Genomic DNA, 24,468 nt, shown 5'->3' with positions numbered 1-24,468 from the left:
CCACACGCTGCCATCTTGGAGTGTCATTTCGCATTCGACCACTTCTGGAGATAGGTGCAGTGGTAGGTGAAGGTGTTACTTCCAGCCATCCACTGTTTCAGTCTCTGTAGAAACACAAGAGGCCAATCCAGCTATACTGTAGCTTAAGCCAAATGGGAAAAGCCACCAGTATTTAACATTGTTCCCTCGAAGTGTAGAAACAACCTCTCTGAATTCTGTGCACTTACACATGGTTAAAATTGCTAAATCTTGATATATTTCCACCTTGTGGCCCTCCCATATTATGGACCCAAACTGCTGGGCTGCTGCAGCAATTTTCTCTTTCAATGAGAAACTGTGAAAACAAGCTAATACGTTGCACGGCTAGTTGTTGCGCATAGCCCCCAACACTCTGTATGCTCTCTCCAGTTTCACTGCAGGAATCTCTGATGGCTCTGCACACATTCCCAGAACTTGCTCGCTTATGGCAGTAACTACTTTCTTGCAGTCATCAAATTCAGGGCTATCTGGTATCCCACGAAACCTTAAATTCACTCTCCTGGACCTAGTCTCTATGTCCTCAAGCTGATTTATTAATTCCTGATTTGTTTGCAAAAGTTTATTTTGAGCTAACTTGTAGCCGGCCAACTCAGAGGCCTGATCTTCCAGACGGACCTCCGTATCCTCAACCTGCCTCCCCAGCTCGCTAATGTCAGATTTCATCTCGGTGAGCAGGCCCTGAATCTGTTTTCAGGCCTGCCATATCCTTTTGCAGGGCCCTGAACCAGCTTATAAAGTCAGCCCGGATCGATGTGCCATCTCCCGCCTCGCCCCCGAGTGCTCTGCTCACCTCTGATGCTGCTTGGTCAGCCTGCAAACCGCCGTCTGAGCCCACATCTAGCAACGCAGCGGCGTTTGTGAAAGAAAGCTTCTGCAAAATCAATTTCTTCTTATGAAATTCCATTCTGCCACTGAGGAGGACTGCTTGGGTGCACGGAAGACACAGGTCCCGCAGAGAGTCAATTAAGCTAAGTCTGGTTGGGAGCTTCGGGCTTAAATGGCCATGTCGGATTATGACATCACTTCCTCCTAGAGAATAAGGATTCTACTCCTGGTACTTCTGATTCCAAAGTAAACAGGGGGACTCCGTCTCATACTAGTCTTAAGTGCCTTGAACAAGTTTCTAAGAAAAGAAACGTTCAAGATGGTTTCCCTGGGCACCTTGATCCCCCTTCTTGCAAAAAAGGGGTCTGGCTATGCTCCCTCGATCTGAAGGACATGTGCGCTCACATCGAGATCTTCCCCAGCCACCGGAAGTATCTCTGATTCATGGTAGGAAAACTGCACTTACAGTCCTGCATTCTGCCGTTTGGGCTAGCATCATCCCCACGTGTCTTCACAAAATGCTTAGCCATGGTGGAGGTATATCTTTGCAGGCTGAGAGTCCATGTTTCCCTCTATCTGGAAGATTAGTTGATCAAGAGCACCTCTCGGGCAGGGGCCAAAGAGTCCATGTGTTCGAACATCTGGGTGCTGGAGTCACTAGGGTTTGTCATCAAGTACCCCAAGTCCCATTTCAGCCCATCACCGCAATTGGACTTCATTGGAGCCTTGCTAGACACAGCTCAGGCCAAGGCCTTCCTGCCCTGGCAACAGGCTATCAATTTGATGACCATCATGGCAGAGATTTAAGCGAGCCAGCAGGTATCAGCGTAGTACATGTTGAAGCTGCTGGGCCACATGGTCGCAACAATACATGTCACTCCTTTGGCATGTTTACAAATGAGGAGAGCCCAATGGACCACAAGGTCCCAGTGGCAACAAGCCACGTAGGATCTATGGGACTACAACAGAGACCCTCCGGGACTCTTTGTCCTGATGGTGAGTAAATTCCAATCTGGAATGGGGGTATCCTTCAAATGTCCTCTGGTCCAAATTGTGCTAACAATGGATACGTTTACCCTGGGCTGGGGGGGGGGGGGCTCATGTCGATGGGCTGCGCATCTAGGGTCTTCGGACCTCTCAGAGACAACTATGTCAAATCAAGCTCTGGGCAATCAAGTACACTGTGGGCTTTTAGAGATTGGCTGTCCAAGAAAATTGTGTTAATACAGAATGATAACAAAGTGGCGCTATGGTTTGTCAACAATATGGGAACATTCCTCGTGTGTCAGGATACATGCCAGATATAGTCATGGGCCCTCTCCCATGGGATGGTACGCAGGACCATGTATCTGGCCAAAATGGAGTATGCAGTTGCAGACAGACTGAGTCGCTCCTTCAGATCCCACAAATGATAGAGGGATTGTGAATAGGATCTTCCGCCTGTGGGGAAACCTAGAGGTGGATGTATTCACTTGTCCTTGGAATAGGAAGGTTCCTCAGTTCTGCACCTTGTGCAGGGCACACGGCAGACCAGCTTCAGACATCTTCACCCGCCATTGGGTGCAGATTTATTTATTTTATTTTATTTATTTAAAAATGTTTATATACCGCTTTTACAATATAAAATTAATCAAAACTGTTTACCTACAGAACATACATAATAAAATATGAAATCTTAAACAATATAGTATAAAAATTAAGCAATAAAAACTAAAATTAATATTAATTTAGTATTCAAGCACCAAACCGCATAAATGTATTAAAGTAAGGTATCTGAGGAGTGGAGAGTCAGGGGGGATTAGGTGTGTTCTGATGCAGAAATCTTAAAAGCTAATTGAAATAAGTTTTTAATGATTTCTTGAATTGTTGTGAGTTGGAGATTTGGCGAAGAGAGTTTGGTAGAGAATTCCAAATGGATGGACCAGCAACAGAGAAGGCTCTTTTTCGTGTAATGTCCAACCTTGCAAGACGGACTGAAGGAATATCCTATATGCATATCCTCCATTTCCACTGATGGCAAAGAATTTGTGAAGCTTTGTGAGGACAGGGGACTGTGATTCTCATAGCCCCTCATTGGCCGAGACAGGTTTGGTTTCCACTCCTCCAGGAGATGTCCATCCAGAAACCAATCAGACTAGGGACTTCTCCAGATCTCATCACCACAATCGATGGAGGTTTGCATTACCCTAACCTTCAAGCCCTGTCTCTCACAGCCTGGATGCTGAGAATTTGAATTCTGCAACTATGAGATATCTTGGAAGGTGTATCTCGGGGTCTTTGTAGCTTCAAGAGAGCCTTTAACTGGAAAGTCCTATGGAGGAGGTTTTCTGTATGATGTGAGCAAAAGGCCCTAGATTCTTTCTCCTACTCACCACAAAACACTGTTTTTCTACCTTTACATCTTTCAGAAGCTATTCTGAAGATCAACTCTGTTAGGGTTAATCTGAGTGCAATTGGTGCTTAAGTTTTCCGTGCCAGGCTCCATTGGATGATATCCCCCTTGTGTGAGGGCTGACATCTTGATGTGCTCTGAGAGCACTTGTTACAGGAAAGCAACTCTGCTTTCTCATATGTGTGTGTATGTATATGTGTGTGTGTGTATGTATATATGTGTGTGTGTATATACACATATATATATATACACACACACACGGTCTATAAGGTTTCAGTTACTCTGGTCATTGCATGGATTAGTGCTGGTCACAAATGCCAAAAGTAATTGAAGCATCACAACTTTTGAAGAAGTTTCACATGCTTAAAATGTACTTGTGATGTGATTCATTTGTTGTGGGTTTCTTTCGGTCTGAATTTTAATAATGTATCCCATGCATTGGTGACATGTTTGTCATTCGCTTGTTTAATTTAGTTTTCCTTTCACCCAGTCAAGCCACTTCGTTATATATGGATTATGCATGCCAACCAGCAGATGGAAGAGATCAAAGCTTGCTGATGTCAGACTGCACTGACATCAGCCTGCTAGTAATCTGTTTCCAGCAGATGGTGGACATGATAATCAATGCTGTGGTTGACTCAGCTGAGGAGACAGCTATACTCCCTCCCTCAGTTGAGCAGGACCCACAAGGAAATTGAGGAGTCAGTTCCAAGGCTGGGGGGGGTGGAACTCCATAGGTGACGAATCAGTTTCCCTCCCTCTGTGGAGCAGGTTAAGATAGGGAGAGCTTCCAGAAGGGCAGGGGCTGTCTCTTTCCTGATATGTCTTCATCTCTCCTTTGCTTCTTTCTCCTTCCTCCCCCTTCAATCCTCGCAGCTGTTTTTTAAAAAAGACTTTCTCCCTCTCACTGTTGTCCCTTCTCTCCAGCAGCTTCTATGACTGGGAAAGGTCTCCTTTAAGACCTTGTTTTCTGGTGACTGTGCAATAAAGAAAAAAAATACACATCTTTTTTCTGTACATTGGGACAGTTGCAGAGCAATGAGCAGGGGAACAGCTGGGGTTTTTGTCAGCAGCAGCAGCTTCAATCACGAAAGGCAGAACCGGAGATCTGGGGAGGCCCGAGTGAAAGCGAAAAGAGCCGCATACAAGAACATAAATTGGCAGCAATAGCACAGCGTGGGAAGAAATCTGCGCTGTGTGGAATTTGCGGCTTGCACATGTCAGGAGAGCAGTCCCAGCTTTGTAAGGTATGCAAGGCTGCCAAGGGGGCAATGACTACAGGTGATTTCTTGGCAGCGGGGTGTTCTGGAGAGGCTGAGAAGAGCATGTTTGGAAAAGAGTGTCTGGTCATGAGTTGGAGCAAGGAGTTCCCTGTACATACCAGGATCAGTCCAGATGGTGGGTTATGTCCCCCGTCCAGCAGATGGAGTCAGACAAGGCTTCGAAGGGTGCTGACATATAAGCCAGTGCACCCTCTGCAGGAGCTCAGTATCTTTCTGTCTCCAGCAGATAGGAGTAGGGGAACCTGTCGCTTCCCCTGTATGAAGACTAATTTTCTTCAATTCTTTCTCTTCTATTAAGTTTGGATCAAGTTAGTTAATTTTTTTTTTTTTTTTTTTTTTTTATCACAGTAAAGGGAGTTGCAGGTTGTGGCTTGCAGGCTGAGCTGCCTCCTTTCACTTCTCTCCTCCTACTCCCTCCCTCCTCTGGGGTTAAGTGATCCTGTTGTATTTTGTTCGGTTTTTCTCCTACATAAGAACATAAGAAAATGCCATACTGGGTCAGACCAAGGGTCCATCAAGCCCAGCATCCTGTTTCCAACAGTGGCCAATCCAGGCCATAAGAACCTGGCAAGTACCCAAAAACTAAGTCCATTCCATGTAACCATTGCTAATGGCAGTGGCTATTCTCTAAGTGAACTTAATAGCAGGTAATGGACTTCTCCTCCAAGAACTTATCCAATCCTTTTTTAAACACAGCTATACTAACTGCACTAACCACATTCGCTGGCAACAAATTCCAGAGTTTAATTGTGCGTTGAGTAAAAAAAAACTTTCTCCGATTAGTTTTAAATGTGCCCCATGCTAACTTCATGGAGTGCCCCCCTAGTCTTTCTACTATCCGAAAGAGTAAATAACCGATTCACATCTACCCGTTCTAGACCTCTCATGATTTTAAACACCTCTATCATATCCCCCCTCAGTCGTCTCTTCTCCAAGCTGAAAAGTCCTAACCTTTTTAGTCTTTCTTCATAGGGGAGTTGTTCCATTCCCCTTATCATTTTGGTAGCCCTTCTCTGTACCTTCTCCATCGCAATTATATCTTTTTTGAGATGCGGCGACCAGAATTGTACACAGTATTCAAGGTGCGGTCTCACCATGGAGCGATACAGAGGCATTATGACATTTTCCGTTTTATTCACCATTCCTTTTCTAATAATTCCCAACATTCTGTTTGCTTTTTTGACTGCCGCAGCACACTGCACCGACGATTTCAGTGTGTTATCCACTATGACACCTAGATCTCTTTCTTGGGTTGTAGCACCTAATATGGAACCCAACATTGTGTAATTATAGCACGGGTTATTTTTCCTTATATGCATCACCTTGCACTTATCCACATTAAATTTCATCTGCCATTTGGATGCCCAATTTTCCAGTCTCACAAGGTCTTCTTGCAATTTATCACAATCTGCTTGTGATTTAACTACTCTGAACAATTTTGTGTCATCTGCAAATTTGATTATCTCACTCGTCGTATTTCTTTCCAAATCATTTATAAATATATTGAACAGTAAGGGTCCCAATACAGATCCCTGAGGCACTCCACTGTCCACTCCCTTCCACTGAGAAAATTGCCCATTTAATCCTACTCTCTGTTTCCTGTCTTTTAGCCAGTTTGCAATCCACGAAAGGACATCGCCACCTATCCCATGACTTTTTACTTTTCCTAGAAGCCTCTCATGAGGAACTTTGTCAAACGCCTTATGAAAATCCAAGTATACTATATCTACCGGTTCACCCTTATCCACATGTTTATTAACTCCTTCAAAAAAGTGAAGCAGATTTGTGAGGCAAGACTTGCCCTGGGTAAAGCCATGCTGACTTTGTTCCATTAAACCATGTCTTTCTATATGTTCTGTGATTTTGATGTTTAGAACACTTTCCATTATTTTTCCTGGCACTGAAGTCAGGCTAACTGGTCTGTAGTTTCCCGGATCGCCCCTTGAGCCCTTTTTAAATATTGGGGTTACATTTGCTATCCTCCAGTCTTCAGGTACAATGGATGATTTTAATGATAAGTTGCAAATTTTTACTAATAGGTCTGAAATTTCATTTTTTAGTTCCTTCAGAACTCTGGGGTGTATACCATCCGGTCCAGGTGATTTACTACTCTTCAGTTTGTCAATCAGGCCTACCACATCTTCTAGGTTCACCGTGATTTGATTCAGTCCATCTGAATCACTACCCATGAAAACGTTCTCTATTACGGGTACCTCCCCAACATCCTCTTCAGTAAACACCGAAGCAAAGAAATCATTTAATCTTTCCGCGATGGCCTTATCTTCTCTAAGTGCCCCTTTAACCCCTCGATCATCTAACGGTCCAACTGACTCCCTCACAGGCTTTCTGCTTCGGATATATTTTTAAAAGTTTTTACTGTGAGTTTTTGCCTCTACAGCCAACTTCTTTTCAAATTCTCTCTTAGCCTGTCTTATCAATGTCTTACATTTAGCTTGCCAATGTTTATCCTTTATCCTATTTTCTTCTGTTGGATCCTTCTTCCAATTTTTGAATGAAGATCTTTTGGCTAAAATAGCTTCTTTCACCTCCCCTTTTAACCATGCCGGTAATTGTTTTGCCTTCTTTCCACCTTTCTTAATGTGTGAAATACATCTGGACTGTGCTTCTAGAATGGTATTTTTTAACAATGACCACGCCTCTTGGACATTTTTTACTTTTGTAGCTGCTCCTTTCAGTTTTTTTCTAACAATTTTTTTCATTTTATCAAAGTTTCCCTTTTGAAAGTTTAGCACGAGAGCCTTGGATTTGCACACTGTTCCTTTTCCAGTCATTAAATCAAATTTGATCATATTATGATCACTATTGCCAAGCGGCCCTACCACCGTTACCTCTCTCACCAAGTCCTGTGCTCCACTGAGAATTAGATCTAAAATTGCTCCCTCTCTCGTCGGTTCCTGAACCAATTGCTCCATAAAGCTATCATTTATTCCATCCAGGAACGTTATCTCTCTAGCGTGACCCGATGATACATTTACCCTAATTTCTTTTACTAGCTTAGGTGCTGCGTTTTTCTGGATTGGTGGAAGCTGGTGGTGCCAGCCTCTCCCCATTTTGCCGACTTCTGCCCCGCGGCCCCGAGACGTCTTCTTTCCCCGGGGCCGCTGCAGTAGGGAGGGGAGATTCCCTTGCTGCCTTCCGGGGCATTTGCGGGTAGTGGAGGCTTGTTTCCCGCTTGCCCCTCTCCTCCCCCGGCCGCCGGACATCATGCCACGGCTGTCCTGTGGCGAGCCGGGGTCGAGGATATCCCGAGAGGGCATCTGTTCTAGGTGCCTCCCCGGTGGGGAGGGCACCTCAGGGCCGCTGAATACCTTTTCGTTCCACGCCTCCTCGCGGTCTGGGCAGTGTGGGCCGGCCCCTTTGCCGCTTTCGGCGGGAACGGCAGCCATTTTGAATCACCCGGATCGCGATTCGCAGCCATCAGAGGAGGAGGAGGAGCAGGATTCTCAGGGCGGTTCTCCCCCCGATTCTGACGCCGGTGGAGGCTCTCAGTGCCCAGGTCCCCCCAGCTGATCCTGTTATCGCCCCCCCCCCCCCTTTGGGCCCGCTGAGTTTCTCTCCAGAGTTTATTGTGCTCATGCACAATGCATATCTGCAGCGCCTGGAAGCTCCCAGGGTGCCCACCCCGGTCCCACCTTCCACTTAACAGACGCGCCACATGAGACCCCGGACATAGCAGGGGGGGCACCAGGGGCCCCACATGGGGCCCCCAGAGTTCACTTTGCACCACCCTTGCTGGGAGGTGCAAACTCCCGGAGGACTTCCTGGAGTTGATCAAGGTCACGAAGGTGGACTCGGCGGTGTCGGCGGTCACCAAGAGGACAACTATCCCGGTTAGGGGTGGCATGGCCTTGCGGGACCTTCAGGACAGGAAATTGGAAATTTACCTCAAGAGAGTCTTTGAGATCTCGTCGCTGGGTATGCGCGCTGCTATCTGTAGCTCTCTCGCGCAGTGGGCAAGTCTCCGCTGAGTGCAGCAGCTACTCACATCGCAAGCCTTGCCACCCGAGGAAGCCACCCAGGCTGACCGCCTAGAGTCCGCCATAGCGTACAGAGCGGACGCCCAGTATGACCTGTTCCAGGTCCTGGCGAGATCCATGGTCTCGGTGGTGTCGGCGAGGCGTCTCCTGTGGCTTTGCAACTGGTCGGCGGATTCTTCTTCCAAGTCCAGCCTGGGCTCCCTCCCTTTCAAGGGCAGGTTCCTCTTCGGTGAGGATCTAGACCAGATCATCAAGTCTCTGGGAGAGAACGCGGTCCACCGCTTGCCAGAGGACCGCCAGCGTAACTTCAGGTCCTTTATTCCCTCCAGGACTCTGTCCCGGGCGCAGCGTCGATACCGGGGATACAGACAGACGGGGCCTCGGACGCCTTCTTCCAGATCCCAGTCTTGGCCCCAGTCCTTTCGTGGCCACAGGCCCGCTCGGGAGGGGACCAGCCAGGGGACCATCTCCAAATCCACTCAATGATGCCAAACTCACCCACTCCTCCACCCCAAGGATTGGGGGCCGAATCTCACACTTCTACGAGGAGTGGGTTCACATCACCTCGGGTCAGTGGGTCCTAGATATCCTAAGGAACAGCTACGCATTGGAGTTTGTCCACCTCCCGAGGGACAGGTTTCTCTTTTCTCCCTGCGGTTCGGACCACAAGAGGCTGGCGGTACAACAGACCCTGGACCGGTTGCAGGGTCTAGGGGCCATCTCTCCCGTCCCCTCAGGAGAGGTGGGCTCGTGCCATTATTCCATTTACTTCGTCATACCCAAAAAGGACGGATCCTGTTGGCCAATTCTGGATCTCAAGGAAGTCAACAAGCCTCTCACGGTCCTCCGGTTCTGCATGGAGACGCTGCGCTCCGTCATCGCGGCAGTGCATCAGGGGGGAATTTCTCGCCTCGCTGGATCTGACCGAGGCCTATCTCCACATTCCTATCCTCCTGGCACACCGGCAGTTCCTTCGCTTCAAGATTCTGGACCAGCACTTTCAGTTCCAGGCTCTCCCCTTCGGGCTGGCGACTGCCCCATGGACTTTCACAAAGGTTATGGTGGTAGAGGCGGCAGCCCTGAGGCGTGAGGGGATTCTCGTCCATCCCTACTTGGACGACTGGCTCATTCGGGCGAAGTCTTTTGCACAGGGACAGTCGGCGGTCTCCAGAGTTGTCCGGCTTCTCCGTTCCCTGGGCTGGGTTGTGAATTTCGCCAAGAGCTCCCTCATTCCCTCGCAACACTTGGACTTCTTGGGAGCGCGGTTCGATACGCTTCAGGATAAGGTGGTCTTACGCCCGGACAAGGCCCAGTCCCTACGGGAACAAATACAACGTTTTACTATGTTACCAGCGCCCATGTCCTGGTCTATCTCCAGCTCCTGGGCTCCATGGCCTCCACTATCGATCTCGTCCCCTGGGCCTTTGCTCACCTCTGGCCTCTTCAGGCGGCTCTGCTTTCCCACTGGAAGCCAGTCTCACAGGACTATCAGTTCGTGCTCCCTCTCCCACAGTTCGCCAGGGTCAGCCTGCGTTGGTGGTTGGATCCGAGACATCTGGCCCAAGGCGTTTCCCTCGAGGTACCAAATTGGGTGGTAGTCACCACCGATGCCATCCTCTCCTGATGGGGGGCAGTATGCGAACGGAGCTTGGCACAGGGGCAGTGGACGAAGGCACAAGCGTCCTGGCCGATCAATCGCCTGGAAACCAGAGCAGTGTGTTTGGCGTTCATACACTTACTTCCCCCTGGTGTGGAATCGGGCAGTAAGGATTCTATCGGACAACGTGACCACCGTAGCGTATATCAATCGCCAGGGAGGCACAAGGAGTCGACATGTATCGCTCGAGACGGCGGCGCGCCTGATGGCGTGGGCGGAGAATCACCTAGCATGACTGGCTGCTTCACACATTGCGGGCATAGACAACATTCAGGCAGACTACCTGAGTCGTCAGCAGCTAGACCCAGGAGAGTGGTCTCTTTCCGATGAAGCAATGCAACTTCTCATTCATCGTTGGGGGTCACCTCACCTTGATCTGATGGCGACGTCTCTCAACACCAAGGCGTCCCGATTCTTCAGCCGCAGACGGGAGTGCGGCGCAGAAGGGTAGATGCTCTAGTACTGCCTTGGCCACGCCACCTTTTACTTTCTTTCCTCCCTGGCCTCTGGTGGGCAAGGTCATCCGGAGAATAGAGCACCACCAGGGGCCCGTTCTTCTGGTGGCTCCCGAATGGCCACGTCGTCCCTGGTTTGTGGATCTGCTACAGCTAGCAGTCGACGATCCACTTCGGTTGGGACATCTTCATCGGCTGCTCCATCAGGGACCGGTATTTTTCGATCAGGCAGAACGCTTTGTCTTGCGGCCTGGCTCCACCTCAGACACAGAGGATACCCTGAGACAGTAGTCTTGACCCTACTGAAGGCCCGAAAGACTTCCACTTCAGTGGCTTATGTGAGGGTCTGGAAGGTTTTCGAGGTGTGGTACACCGCACATGGTACTCGTCCCATGAGGGCCTCGGTCCCTCAGATTCTGACAGACTAGACAAAGGTCTCGCCTACAATTCTCTGCGAGTTCAAATGGCCGCTCTAGGTTCGCTCATCCAATACGCAGATCATCCTTCGCTCTTGGCACAGCCGGATATCGCCCGGTTCCTCAAGGGAGTGAAGCATTTGCGGCCCCCGGTGAGGGACCCTTGCCCCTCTTGGAGCCTTAACTTGGTTCTTCGGATGCTGGCAGGTCCTCCCTTTGAGCCTCAGCGCAATGCCACCATCAAGGATCTCACTCTCAAGACAGTTTTTCTGGTGGCCATCTGCTCTGCTCGTCTCATCTCGGAGCTTTAAGCGCTATCATGTAGGGAACCCTACCTCCGCTTCACGGACTCCGGTGTCTCTCTACGAACGGTTCCCTCCTTCTTACCCAAGGTAGTCTCTGCTTTTCTCCTGATTCAGACGGTAAAGCTTCCGTCCTTCACATCCAACGACCCGAGGTCTCTCCGTCTCCTAGATGTCAAACATACACTACTTCACTACTTGGAGGTTACAAATGACTTCAGGGTCTCGGGCCATTTGTTTGTCCTCTGGTCGGGGCCGAGAAAAGGGTCCCAGGCCTCGAAGACGACGATTGTGAGATGGCTAAAGGACGCCATTACGTCAGCCTACATAGGGGCAGGTCGGACCCCTCCGCTGGCGTCATAGCCCATTCCTCTTCGCTCGCAAGCAGTCTCCTGGGCAGAGGTTCAGTCCGTTTCCTCTCAGGAGATTTGTCAAGCGGCGACTTGGAAATCGCTGCACACCTTCGCGAGACATTATCGCCCTCACCTGGCGTTGTCCGCCTCCGGACACTTTGGGGACCAGGTCCTCCGAGCAGGGCTTTCAGGGGCCCACCCAGTGTAGGGAAGCTTTGGTACATCCCACCGTCTGGACTGATCCTGGTACGTACAGGGAAAAGAAAATTATTCCTTACCTGCTAATTTTTGTTCCTGTAGTACCAGGATCAGTCCAGACGCCCACCTCGTTGGTTCTCTGGGTTTATAGACTCTTTCCTGCTCGGACTGCTCTGCTCTTTCTGAATGATGTTGTGCCGCTCGTTTTATGAGCCTGTTTTCACAGTTCTTCTGCAAGTTACAGTTATGACATTTATTTATGCTAAATCACGCTTACAAGCTATCTTGAGGTAGGCTCCTTGCCTCCCTCCCATGCATATAGTTCTTAACCCTCGTTCTCCATTTCTTTACTTCCTACTCCCAGTTAAGGCATCCTTGTTAAAATGTAACTTTATTCTCCTTTAAATTCTCTAGTTGATTGGTTAGTTATAGTTACTGCTTAGTTCAATGTAAACAGAGTTGATTTGATTTGTATCAAGAAAGTCGGTATATAAAAGCCTTTAATAATAATAAATAAATTTATTTATTTATTTAAAACTTTTCTATACCGTCGTATAGTAGAGCACCATCACAACGGTTTACAGTTAGGCACAAATATGTGGTTTCTAAGTTATCCAAAGGGTGCCATTATTATACGGTTACATAGTTCAATAATATACTCTAAATGGGAATGGGTGTGGTTACCATTTACTATTAACTGTCTTTAATTTAATACTTAATTGTGAGAGAATAACAAAAATAAGCAATACTGCTTTTTCTTGGTGACTTCCTGCTTTGTGTATGTGTTATTCCGCTACCTCACTGTGAAATGCTTTTTTGAAGAGCCATGTTTTTAAGCCTTTTTTGAAGAGTTTTAGTTCTTTCATTAGTCTTAATTCTAGTGGCAATGTGTTCCATAATAATGGTCCTGCCAAAGATAGTGCTCTCTCTCTAACTTGGGTCAACTTTGCTGTTTTGACTGAGGGTATGGTTAGCAGAGCTTTATTGGCCGATCTGAGATTTCTTTGAGGGTCATGTAGTCGTAATGCGGTGTTTAGCCAGTCAGAATTTTCGTCATTTATTAGCTTATGAACTGTGCATAGTGTTTTAAATTGAATTCTCTGTTCTATTGGGAGCCAGTGTAAATCTGCAAGTGTTTGGGTGATATGATCTCTTCTGCCTTTACCAGTAAGTATTCTGGCAGCCAAGTTCTGTAGTATTTGCAGTGGCCTGATAGTGGTGTATGGTAATCCTAGGAAAAGTGTGTTACAGTAGTCCTTGCTGGCAAATATTAAAGCTTGTAGTACTGTACGAAAGTGTTCCTGATTTAATAAGGGTTTTAGTCTTCTAAGGACCATTAGTTTGGCGTAGCCTTCTCTTGTTTTTATTGATATGTGTTGCTTAAGGCTCAGTTCTGTGTCTATAATTACTCCTAGGTTTCTAGCTTTATCAGTTAACTCTACTGATTTGTCATTTTTAAGTCTAATGGGATTTTGAATTCTTTCGATGTTTTTTCGTTCAAGATGTATAAATTCTGTTTTTTTCAATGTTGATTACTAGTTCCATTTGGTTTAATAGTTGTTTAATTATGTCTAGGTATAGCATTGCAAAGTTCAGTGTTTTTTCAATTGATTCTTCAATTGGTAGAATTAATGACATGAGTTGTCCTGATTCTTTGTTTATGATCTGTTATGGTTGGGAACACTTGATCCATTCTTCTTAAGTTCTTTATTCTGGCTTTGATATACTCTATACTGAGCTCCTGCAGAGGGTGCACTGGCTTATATGTCAGCACCCTTCGAAGCCTTGTCTGACTCCATCTGCTGGACGGGGGACATAACCCACCATCTGGACTGATCCTTGGTACTACAGGAACGAAAATTAGGAGGTAAGGAATAATTTTCTTATGGTCATCATCCTCTGATGCTGTTGAGCAGGCCAGATGGGGATGCTTCCCTTCCTTGCCCTGCCATTCCACTGCCACCTGTCCAGGATATAGATATGGCTAATCTGTTCTGGATGGAATTTTTTCAGGGTCTGCAGGCTTTTTTTTGTAAGGAATCCTTCCATATAGGGGGATCATCTTCGTCAGGGGCTATCATTCCTCAGGAGAGAAAAATATCACAGACAGATGTTGACCCCGATGGGTCAGGGCAGGAGTCCTACCATTCTGACAACTCCCTGGGGGAGTCTTCCAAGACTCACAGAATCATGTTATGGTTATTTCACAGGGTTGATTTGTCATCCCTTCATACACTGCAGTTGGATGATGATCCCGTTATAGGAACTGCAGTGGCAAGAAAGGATCCTATTATGGTGAGCCTGTGGAAATCCTCTTGTTTGTTCCCCTCTCCATAAAGCAGTACTAAAATTGATAGATTTAGAGTGAAGCATTCCGAAAGGCTAATTTAAAGGGGGGTCATTCCCTCATGGGTCTGTATCCCCTGAATCCTCAGGTGAGGGATTGTTATCTGTTCCCAAGGGTGGATGCCCTGATGTGCTCCGTGACCAAGAGGACCACTGTTGAGATGAAGATGTGGCCTTGGATGCACAGGATAATAGGATAGAGGCTATGCTTAATCGAGCTTTTTTTTATGCAGTGGCCATAAATCTTCAAATATTAGCTGTCTGTTGCATTATGGCCTGTTTGGGAAGAGCAGGAGGAGTTGGGTGAGGATCCTCTATCCTTGAAGCCAGGAGCGACTTTTTTTTTAGCTGGTTCTGCAGCTCATGGTATATCCTCCATTATTGCGACGCGTTAGCTCCTTTGATTTCACAGTTGGTTGGCGGATATTTCCAAGACCAACTTAACTAAGCTGCCACTTAAGGGGTGGTTATTGTTTGGTGAAAAATTGGAGAAGATGGTGAAAGTATGGGGTGACTCCAAATTCTCCAGGTTACTGCAAGATAGAATTAGACCTTCTTGGCTTTCATTGGCTTTGAGGAGATCGTCAGCAGGACTCCAGAAGGTATCATCAGAATCGGAGATGGTCTGGTCAGAGCTTATGTATTTGTTTCCCGGAACCTATCCTTTTATATAAGAAAGCTTCTAAGGATGGAGCAGCAAGCAATACCATCTCCAGGCGTTCGAAGTGAGTCTTTGGGGGCCCATTTGCTGTTGCCAAAGGAAGGAGGTCTTATCCCATTTTTATCTCAGATGGACCCAGATAATGTTGGATCAGTGGGTCCTCAATATAATTCAACATGGCTATGCCCTGAAATTTGAGTGTCCAATCTCAGATGCTTTTATGGTTTCCCCTTGTCATTCTCCAGAAAAGCGAGAGGCTGTACAATCAGTGTTACACATTGAAAATGGTTTTTCTGGTCCCCAAGGGCCAGGAGGGGCAAGGCCGTTATGCCATTTACTTTGTTGAACCAAAATAAGGTTTCCTGGATTTGAAAAGGGTGACATTTTTAAGAGTCACTCACTTCAAGATGGAGACCTTATAATTGGTAATCATGGCAGTGCAGAAAGGAGAATTTCTCACTTCTCTGGATTTAATAGAAGTGTATCTTCACATTCCCATTTGAGTAGAACATCATAGCTTCTTGCAATCGCAATGTTGGGGTGCCATTATGAACCCACTGCCATTTGGACTGGCCACACTGCCATGAACTTTTCCAAGGTAATGATAGTAGTGGGCAATGGCTCTCTGGAAAGAAGGCATCCTGGTACATCCATATCTGGACGATTAGCTGATATGTGCAAAGTCTTCCCAAGAGAGTCAGGCGGTCACCAAATGAGTGGTTCAGATGTTGCAGGAATTAGGCTGGATAGTCAATCTGAGCAAGAGCAATCTGCAACAAACGCAGAATCTGGTGAATCTTTGAGTTCAGTTTGACACAGCCTCAGTCAAATGCATCTTCCAAATGAACGCAACTGGAAGTTGGAGAGTCAAGTCAGGGTACTTTGTTCAGCCAGAATTCTGAGGGTTTGGAGTTATCATCAGACTCTAGGATCTGTGGTGGCCTTGGACGTGGTTCCATGGGCAAGAGCCCACATGCGTCCTCTCCAAAGGACTTTACTCTCTTGGTGAAATCCCAGGACTAGGCAGTGCAATTGCAACAAGAAGATGTGGAGAGTTTGCTATGGTGGCTGGACAGTCATCATCTGCGCAGGGGAATGGAATTGAAACCTCCCTCCTGGTTGGTGGTGACAACAGATCCGAGTCTGAAGGGATGGGGAGCTTATTGTCAGGATCTCTGGGCGCAGGGATAGTGGTCCGCAGTGGAGGGCAATTGGGCTATCAATCACCTGGAGGCGCAGGCAATTTGGTTAGCCCTTCTTGAGTTTTCTGACCAGCTATGTGGGAAAACAGTGAGAGTAATGCCCAACAAAGCTATAGCAGTAGCATACATTTATTTTTTATTTATTTATTTAAACTCTTTTCTATACCACCGTTAAGCTAGAAGCCGTCACAACGGTTAACAATAAGGCACTTAAAATAATGTTGTTTAACTGTTATTTTAACATCTAGACAGGTGCCTGTAAGGTACGGTACAGAGTTTCATAATAGCTATAAGATGCTAGGTGAGATTGTGTGTTTAGGTTTATCAGGTCGGTTCAAAATTATTAATAATCTACATGTTATCTGTTACTGCTTAAAAGTAAAAACACTCATTATGAGTAGGTGTGTTGTGTCAAAGCACAAACTCATTGTTTTCTACAATTCTTTGTATTCTATTCTCCATTCTTTGTGGTATGCTTGTTTAAATAGCCATGTTTTTAGGCTCTTTTTGAATAGTTTGATGTCTTTTTGCAGTCTGATTTCTGATGGCATGGTGTTCCATATTGTATGCCCTGCTAATGATAGGGCTCTATCCCTTTCTTGAGTTAGTCTTGCAGTTTTAACGGAGGGAATAGTTAGTATTGCCTTGTTTGCGGATCTCAGGTTCCTTTTGGGGACGTGTACTTTCAGTGCAGTGTTTAGCCATTCTGTTTTTTCGATATGGATTAATTTATGTATGGTACATAGTGATTTGTATTGTATTCTCTGTTCAGTGGGTAGCCATTGTAGTTCAATTAGGGTGTCAGTGATATTGTCCCTTCTACTTTTTCCAGTCAGAATTCTTGCTGCTGTGCAGTATCTGGAGTGGTCTAATTGTTGTGTATGGTAAACCCAGGAGTAGGGCATTACAATAGTCAGTGCTTGCAAAGATTAATGCTTGTAGCACCGATCGGAAGTTGTTTGTTTGTTAGCATGGGTTTTAATCTCCTAAGAGTCATGAGTTTGCTGTAACCTTCTCTTATTTTGAAAGATATATGTTGTTTCATATTCAGTTCAATGTCAATTATCACTCCAAGGTTGCGTACATTCTCAGCTAGTTAAATCTTTTGGTTGTTTTTGAGTGTTATAGGATTTTGGATGATTTCTAGATTTTTTCTTTCTAGATGTAGGAATTCTGTTTTCTCTATGTTAATAACTAACTCCATTTGGTTGAGAAGCTGTTTGATAATATCTAGATACATATTGGCTAGGTATATATATAGTGCGTTATGCCCAGTCCAGCTAATAGGTGGCATAGTAGCAGCATGTATATGTTAAATAGTGTGGCAGATAGGGCCGACCCTTGTGGGACTCCTGTTTGAAGTTCTATTTTATTTGACATTGTATCTTTGATCTGTACTTGGAAGTATCTGTTATTTAGGTATGATTTGAACCACTTAATTGTATTATTGCTTAGTCCTATTTTTTCTAGTCTATTTAGCAGTATTTCATGGTTTACTATATCGAATGCCGCTGATAGGTCTAGCATTACTAGTATACAATGTTTACCGCTGTCAAACCCTCTCATGATGTTGTCTGTTAGTGCCAGCAGAGAGTTTCAGTGCTATAGTTTTTTCGAAATCCGTATGGTGACGGGTATAGGATGTTATTGGTTTCTAAGTGTTCTGCTAATTGGTTTTGTACAGTTTTTTCTATTAGTTTTGCAAGTAGAGGTAGGTTTGATACCGGCCTATAGTTGCTAAGGACAAGGGGATCACTGGTTTTTTTTCTTTAAAATCGGTTTTCACTGTTGCTCCTTTAAGCGTATCTGGCATGGTTCCTTCTGTTAAGGATAGATTAATGATATTGGTTAGAGTCGGAGAGACTGTGGAGGCTAAATTTTTTTTTAAGTCTATGGTTGGTATTGTGTCTTGTGTATGTGGGGCGGGATTTAGCTTTTTTAGCGTTGACTCTACTTCTAGTTCTGAAATGTCAGTGAAAGCTGTCCATTGTTTAACATCTCTTTTTTGCATTTTGATTGTTTTTGTTGATGATTTTGGAATCTTTGTGTTTAGGTTCATAATTTTGTCCTTGAAAAAATTAGCTATTTCATTACATCTATTTGCTGGTAGGTTTGGGGAAGATTCATTTTTGTCCTTTGTGAGGTTTTTAACTATGGTGAATAAAGTTCTGGGGTGGTTTGCAAATTTTTCAATTTTAGTACTGTAATATTGCTTTTTTGCGTTGAGGATTACTTGTTTTTATAGTAGGCAAGAAGTTTTCTGTATTTTGTCAGGTTTTCTGCTGTTTTATTTATCTTCCATTCTTTTTCTTTTTTCCTCAGATTTCTTTTGACTTCTTTTATCTTTTTATTTCATTGTACCAGGGGTACATAAACCATCAAGGAGGGACAAAGAGCCTGTGGGTCTCCTTGGAGATGGATCTGCATCTGCTGGCATTGTTGGCTTCTCACATATTGGGAGTGAAGAATATGCAGGCTGACTATCTCAGCTGGCATACCTTGCATCCGGAAAAATGGAGTCTTCGGAAGCAGCATTCGACCTCAAGGTAGACAGGTGGGGGGTGCCCATTATGGACCTGATGGCAACCAGCATGAATGCAAAGGTGTGCCAATATTTCAGTGCAGGAGGGAGTCTCAGTTGACGGGCAAAGACACTCTGGTACAAAAGGGGCTGACGGAGGGAGTATTGTATATATTTCTTCCTTGGCCCATGATACAAATAACTGCGAGACACCAGGGCCTGGTTCTGCTACTGGCTTCAGATTGGCCCCAGAGACCATAGTTTGTGGCTCTATCCCATCTGTTATGTGACAGTCCTCTTTGCTTCTCATCTCTCGGGAATTTGCTGTCGGGGGCCAGTGGCTCACGAAGATCCAAGTCGATTCTCTCTCTGACTGGCCCTTGAAAGAATGAGATTTAGAGAGGTTATTTTCAGGCGGTGATAGCCATGCTGTTGAAGGTGAGGAAGTTTTCTACTTCGCTAGCTTATGTGTGAGTGTGGAGAATCTTTGAGGATTGGTGCTCTGATCATTAATGCATACCAAGTCACTCCTCTGTGCCATTCATTTTGAAGTTTCTTCAAGAGGGCCTTGCTAAAGGGCTAGCTCTCAATATCCATGAAGGTGCACATGGTGGCTCTTTCTTGTTATAGGGGCTGGGTTCAAGATAGACTCCTATCCTCTATCCAGATGTGAGCCATTTTTTTTGAGAGGAGTCAGACATATCCATCCACCTGTACAGATCCTGGTTCCTCTCTGGGATCTTAATCTGTTCCTTTCCTTTTTGGCAGGGCCACAGTGTTCTCCTCTTAATAGTATTTCACTATGGTGGCTCACCTTAAAGGCAGTGTTGGACTTGCAGGCTCTCTCTTGTCGTGAACCTTTTCTAACGATTACTCCGGATAGGGTACAACTTCTCACAGTACCTTTCTTTCTAAGGTGGTGACAAGCTTCCACATGAATCAATCTATTTTCTTACCCTCAGTGGAATAAAGTGTGAGTGCAGAGAATTATGCCCTTCTTCGACCATTGGATGTGCACAGGCATCTGTTACTCTATCTTAAGGTAACTAATGGGTTTAGATCTTCAGAACATCTCTTTGTTGTGTATGGTGGGGTTTGAAAAGGGGTGGCAACCTCTAGAGCAGAGCTTTCCAAACTTTTCATGTTGGTGACACACTTTTTAGACAAACATAATTTCGTGACACAGTAATTCAGTCTACCAGCAAACCAGAAGTTAAAGGTTAAACGAACAAAATGTATTTCAACAATTTATGTATGTTTCCTTAAATATATACATAAATAAAATGTTTCACAACACAACCTATCTCATAATAAATATTTGCAGGCTTCCACTTCCTCCATGCTGATCTCGTACATTGTGAGATCGGCATAGAGAAAGTGCTACTCTTGCACATTCCCAAAGATTACACGTGCCAATCACTAAAAAGTAATTTTTTTTTTTACCTTTGCTGTCTGATCTTAGTTTTCTAATCGGTTGGTCACAGGCTTTTTTTTCCACCTTTCCTTTCTTGTTTTTTTGCCAATTCCTTTTACAGGGTCTTTTTTCTCTCCATCTGTCTTCCCTCAAACACACAATCAGGTTCTCATTCTCACACGCTATCTCACACATTCTCACACATACAGGCTCTCACTCACATGCAATCTCACACATCCACAGCTCTCACTCTCACATGCCTCTCTCTCATACATACATACATACATACTGTCTCTCTCGTGCACATGCTGTCTCACTCTAACACACACAGGCTCTCTCACTCCTACATGCTCTCTTGCTCAAGCACAGGCTCTCACTGGCACATGCTGTCCCTCTGCACGGGTTGCCGAAGGATGGGCTCTTCAGAGGCCCTGATCTTCCCTGGCCGTGACATGGGATCTGCAGCGGCCCTGCTATCGGGTTTCCTCCTCTTCTCGGGCCGTCGCGACGTGGGATCCGCAACGGCCCATTAATGCTGCTCTTCTTCTGTACGCAGCAGATGCTCCTCCTCCTTCCTGCCCACGCGGCTCCGGCAACGTTTTTCTTCCAGGGCTGCACAGGCAGGAAGGAGGAGGAGTGAACGTGACCCTTTTCTTTGGGCCGTGGTGATTTATTTTATTTATTTAACACTTTTCTATACCGACCTTCATGGTAGAGACCATATCAGGTCGGTTCACATCGAATAGGGGAACTCAACCAAGAACAGTAACCAAAACAAAAGGTTGAACGTGAAAAAGCAAAGTTACATTTAACAGGGAAATTAAACTTGGAGGCATAGACTGCTGGAAGGAGGGAAAGGCTAGAGATAGCAGAGAAATTATTAGTATAAACAGAGCAGTCAGGAGGCTCTTATTCTGGGCTTAGGGGTAATATGGATGTAAGCTCCACCACTGCCCGCCGATCTTCCTGCTATAGTTCCCTGCTTCCGCCGGCCCTGTGGACCGGGCGACACACCTCCACACTACAGGCGACACACTAATGTGTCCCGACACACTTTGGAAAGCTCTGCTCTAGAGCAATGGTGGCTCAATGGATTAAAGAAGTGATTACAACGGCGAATGTAGTTGCTAACGTGCCTCTGCCTAGGCAGATTCGCGCACACTCCACAAGTGCACAAACTACTTTGTGGGCTGAGTGGTATCTCCTTTGGAGATTTGCAGAGTGGCAACTCTGGGTGTCTTTGCATCCCTTTTCCAAGCATTATCATTTAGATGTACGAGTGAAGGAGGATGCTTTGTTTGTTTCGGTAGTGTTAAAAGGAGCGCAAGCAGCATCCTGCCCTATAAAAGTGTAGCTTTGATACATCCCACATGTGATGAACTAGCCTGACTGGGTGAAGAGGAAGGTGAAATTATTACCTACCAGATAATTTCCTTTCCTCTAGGACAGTCATGCCAGTCCATATTCCCGCCCGTTGTTGCTTTTGAGTTACAATTAGCGTGCATACTTGTAGAGGATGATATGTGATTTGGTATGCTACTGAGTTATGAAACAGAAGGATCGGGAATTGAGCAGATAGTCCATTCTTGGTGAGTATGGGGTGGTGTGATTTTTCTTTCCCATGTCACTGACTTTCTCCTTATTATTCTGATTCTGTGTTAAGTCCTTGTTCTTCTGGAAGTTTAAGAAGATGTATGGGAATGTTATTCCTAGTTTAAAGTTGTCCACAGTTAGCTTTTGCAGAATTTACTGGCAAGCTGATATCAGTGCAGAGGTGTATGAGGAGTGACGTCGGTGAGCTTTGATCTGTCTCCATCTGCTGGTTGGCGTGCCTAACCCATGTGTGAAGGACTGCCCTGACTGTGCTAGAGGAAAGGAAATTATCAGGTAAGTAGTACTTTCACCATCTAATTATTTTGCCTTTCACAATAAAATCAAAGCAGTGTGTATATGCACCTCTGTAGGATATAGGGAGAGAAGTAGCTCAGTTTGGTAGAAGCTTTTCTCATACAGTGTTTCCTTGCTTTTGTGCTCCATGTACTGAGCAGGCAGGCCAGACCTCCTCCCCTGCACGCCTCCTTCCTTTGAGGAAGCCACCACAGCCTCCATAGCAACAACGCTTTCCTCAACATCACTTTCTGTTCCAGAGCGCTCTCCCTCGGAGAGCTCGGAGCAGCCTCGGTACAGGTAAGGCTCTTGTTCTTCAAATTTCACTAAGATAGCGAGAGGGTTTGCATACATTTGGTAATAGAATGCCAATTACAGGTATGAATTAATACTTTTCAAGCGCAACTTTGATGAAATTAATTATTGCCAACGTGTTTAAATGCAGAATGATTCCACTGGGATTAAACCTGTCATGTTTTTGTAGGAGACGCACCCATTCCTCTGGACATGAAATCAGGTGAGGCAGATACTATTCCTCCTCCTAGTTTACAGCTTATGGAGACAGATGTGAGCTCCCCACCTGGTATATAGTATTTGGCAGGAATATGATAGCAGGGTGGCTTTAATGCATTGATCTTTTACCACTGGAGTCTTAGGATTGAATTCCAGCGTAGGGCACAAAAGGGAGATTGTGAATTGGTCTCAAACTTTGTCAAATGCAAATACACTATGTAGGCTATCTTTGATCAGGATTATATACATTGGTGCTTCTGGATGAGGCCCCAGAACTGATATAACTGCATGTTGATACAGGTCCACTGAGAGTATTTGATGTGGGGGGAGGTAAGGGGACAGAACTTGTACAGTGCACAGTTTCAACTTTAATAAAGTGTGTTTGTTTTTGATGCATGGTAGTCATCCCCAAAAGGCAAACAGTTTGTTAAATGCATGCAGCACCTCACTGGATAGGTTCTGCAGAAGGGACTATCATCCAGATAGATAACTGTATTGATATATAGAGTGGTTGCTGCCAAGAGGGGCTGAGGAGATGTGGGGGAGGGGTCCTCATTCACAGGGACCTGGGATTTTCTGGTGCTAACTGGAATATTTCTATAGTGAATCCCATCTCCCAGCAACTGATTTAGAGGGGTGGATGTGTCTGGAGACCACGTATTGGACTTATTGCTAAGTGCTGATATTTGGACTTATCCAGTTACGTTAACCAGATAGGTTAGACTTGCTCCGTAGCAGGTCTAAAGCTAGCCAGATAAGATAGCCATGCTGCGGAATATGACTTGAAAGTTAGCCGGATCAGTCTTAGCCAGCTAAGTTAGCCATATGTTTTTTTTGAATTTTGAGCCCATGGATATCAGAATTTGGTCTTTGTGAAATGGAATATTTATTTGTCTAGTACACCTTGCTGCAGTTATTAGATTACATTGTTCACTAGTTTATCTTGGATATAGTAATACTTCTGTTGGGTGTTCCAGGTCCCATGAAGAGATGCGGATTGAAGATGAGCTTCAGCAGATCACTATAGATGTAGAAACAAAACGCGAGCCTGAACCCAGTGTTTCTAAGGATGAGCGAGGGTATGCTTCCTATAACCGTAATCTGTAGATTGATCTTTGGTGAGACTCAAGCCTAGCAGTGGGGGTAAAGGTATCCGCCTTCCTTTTACTTCCCTTTGGTTGCTGGCCATGGTTCAGTCCCAACAGAATCAGCAGGTGCTAAATCTCCAGTCCTGGAGTAGTTTGCAAGGGGTTAAAAGTCCTTACATGGCTACAGCTGAGCCCAGCCTACAGATGCTTTGAGTCGAATGGCTTTCCTATATATTTTCTTGACCCGTTCCCATACCCTGTGTGAGTATGGAGGTTTATGTGACTCCTGTTTATTTCCAGAAATGACCACCTCTGGCCATAGACTTAGTAGTGTGGTATTTCCCACCACAATGGGTACACGTGCTAGAAACCTCTATATCTATTCTAACACCTCTAATTTTTGTTAACAGCACTGTTTTATTTTATTGCTTTTGCAGGGAGGCTTTATTAGCCTGTGCCATAACATCACCGGTCGTTACTGTGCTAGAGGCTGAAACAACCAGCCAGGTCTCAGAAGAGGAGGAAGATGTGCCAGTCACAGACATTTACTTCGTAAGCACTATCTGATTTAACCCGCCTCTTAGCAATAAAATAGTTGTTATCCTTGTAAGTAAGTTCTGAAACAGCAGAGATTCAGCTAGGCAGCAAATTGGGCATGTGCACTTAGCTTGATGGCTGTTCTGTTTTTTTCATTCAGTACCAAGCTTATATAGCTCATGGATCTGCTTTTATTAGGTCAATGTGCTCTCAATCCCTTTTAAGCCAGAATTGTTCATGTGGTCTTTTCTGAGCCACTTGCAGACAAATCAGACCACTGACCCACTTCACCTCTGCTAATCCCCTCTTTTTTTTTTTTTTTTTTCATTTCTCTGCAGGCAGATATGTTTAGATTTGTGATGAGGAAATGTAGTGTAAGCT

At 45.4% G+C, this 24,468-nt stretch overlaps 1 protein-coding gene across 4 annotated transcripts in view; it reads left to right on the top strand.

Moving 5' to 3' along the window:
* Positions 1–24,468, top strand: part of PIP5K1C (phosphatidylinositol-4-phosphate 5-kinase type 1 gamma) — a 368,099-nt gene that overhangs the window by 293,762 nt on the left and 49,869 nt on the right. For 3 of the 4 annotated variants that reach the window (XM_029614097.1, XM_029614096.1, XM_029614095.1), the window contains 4 exons: positions 22,111–22,249; positions 22,434–22,466; positions 23,440–23,541; positions 23,988–24,102. In XM_029614097.1, coding sequence (XP_029469957.1) covers positions 22,111–22,249; positions 22,434–22,466; positions 23,440–23,541; positions 23,988–24,102 — 389 coding nt within the window. Of the gene's footprint in view, positions 1–18,491; positions 19,550–22,110; positions 22,250–22,433; positions 22,467–23,439; positions 23,542–23,987; positions 24,103–24,468 lie in introns of those variants that run through there. The other variant, XM_029614098.1, reaches the window with a different exon arrangement.

This window comes from Rhinatrema bivittatum, chromosome 8 (genome assembly GCF_901001135.1).
Source record: "Rhinatrema bivittatum chromosome 8, aRhiBiv1.1, whole genome shotgun sequence".
Lineage (NCBI taxonomy): Eukaryota > Metazoa > Chordata > Amphibia > Gymnophiona > Rhinatrematidae > Rhinatrema > Rhinatrema bivittatum.
The sequence above is the reverse complement of the archived record's forward strand: the minus strand, read 5'-3'. Positions and strand labels throughout refer to the sequence as shown.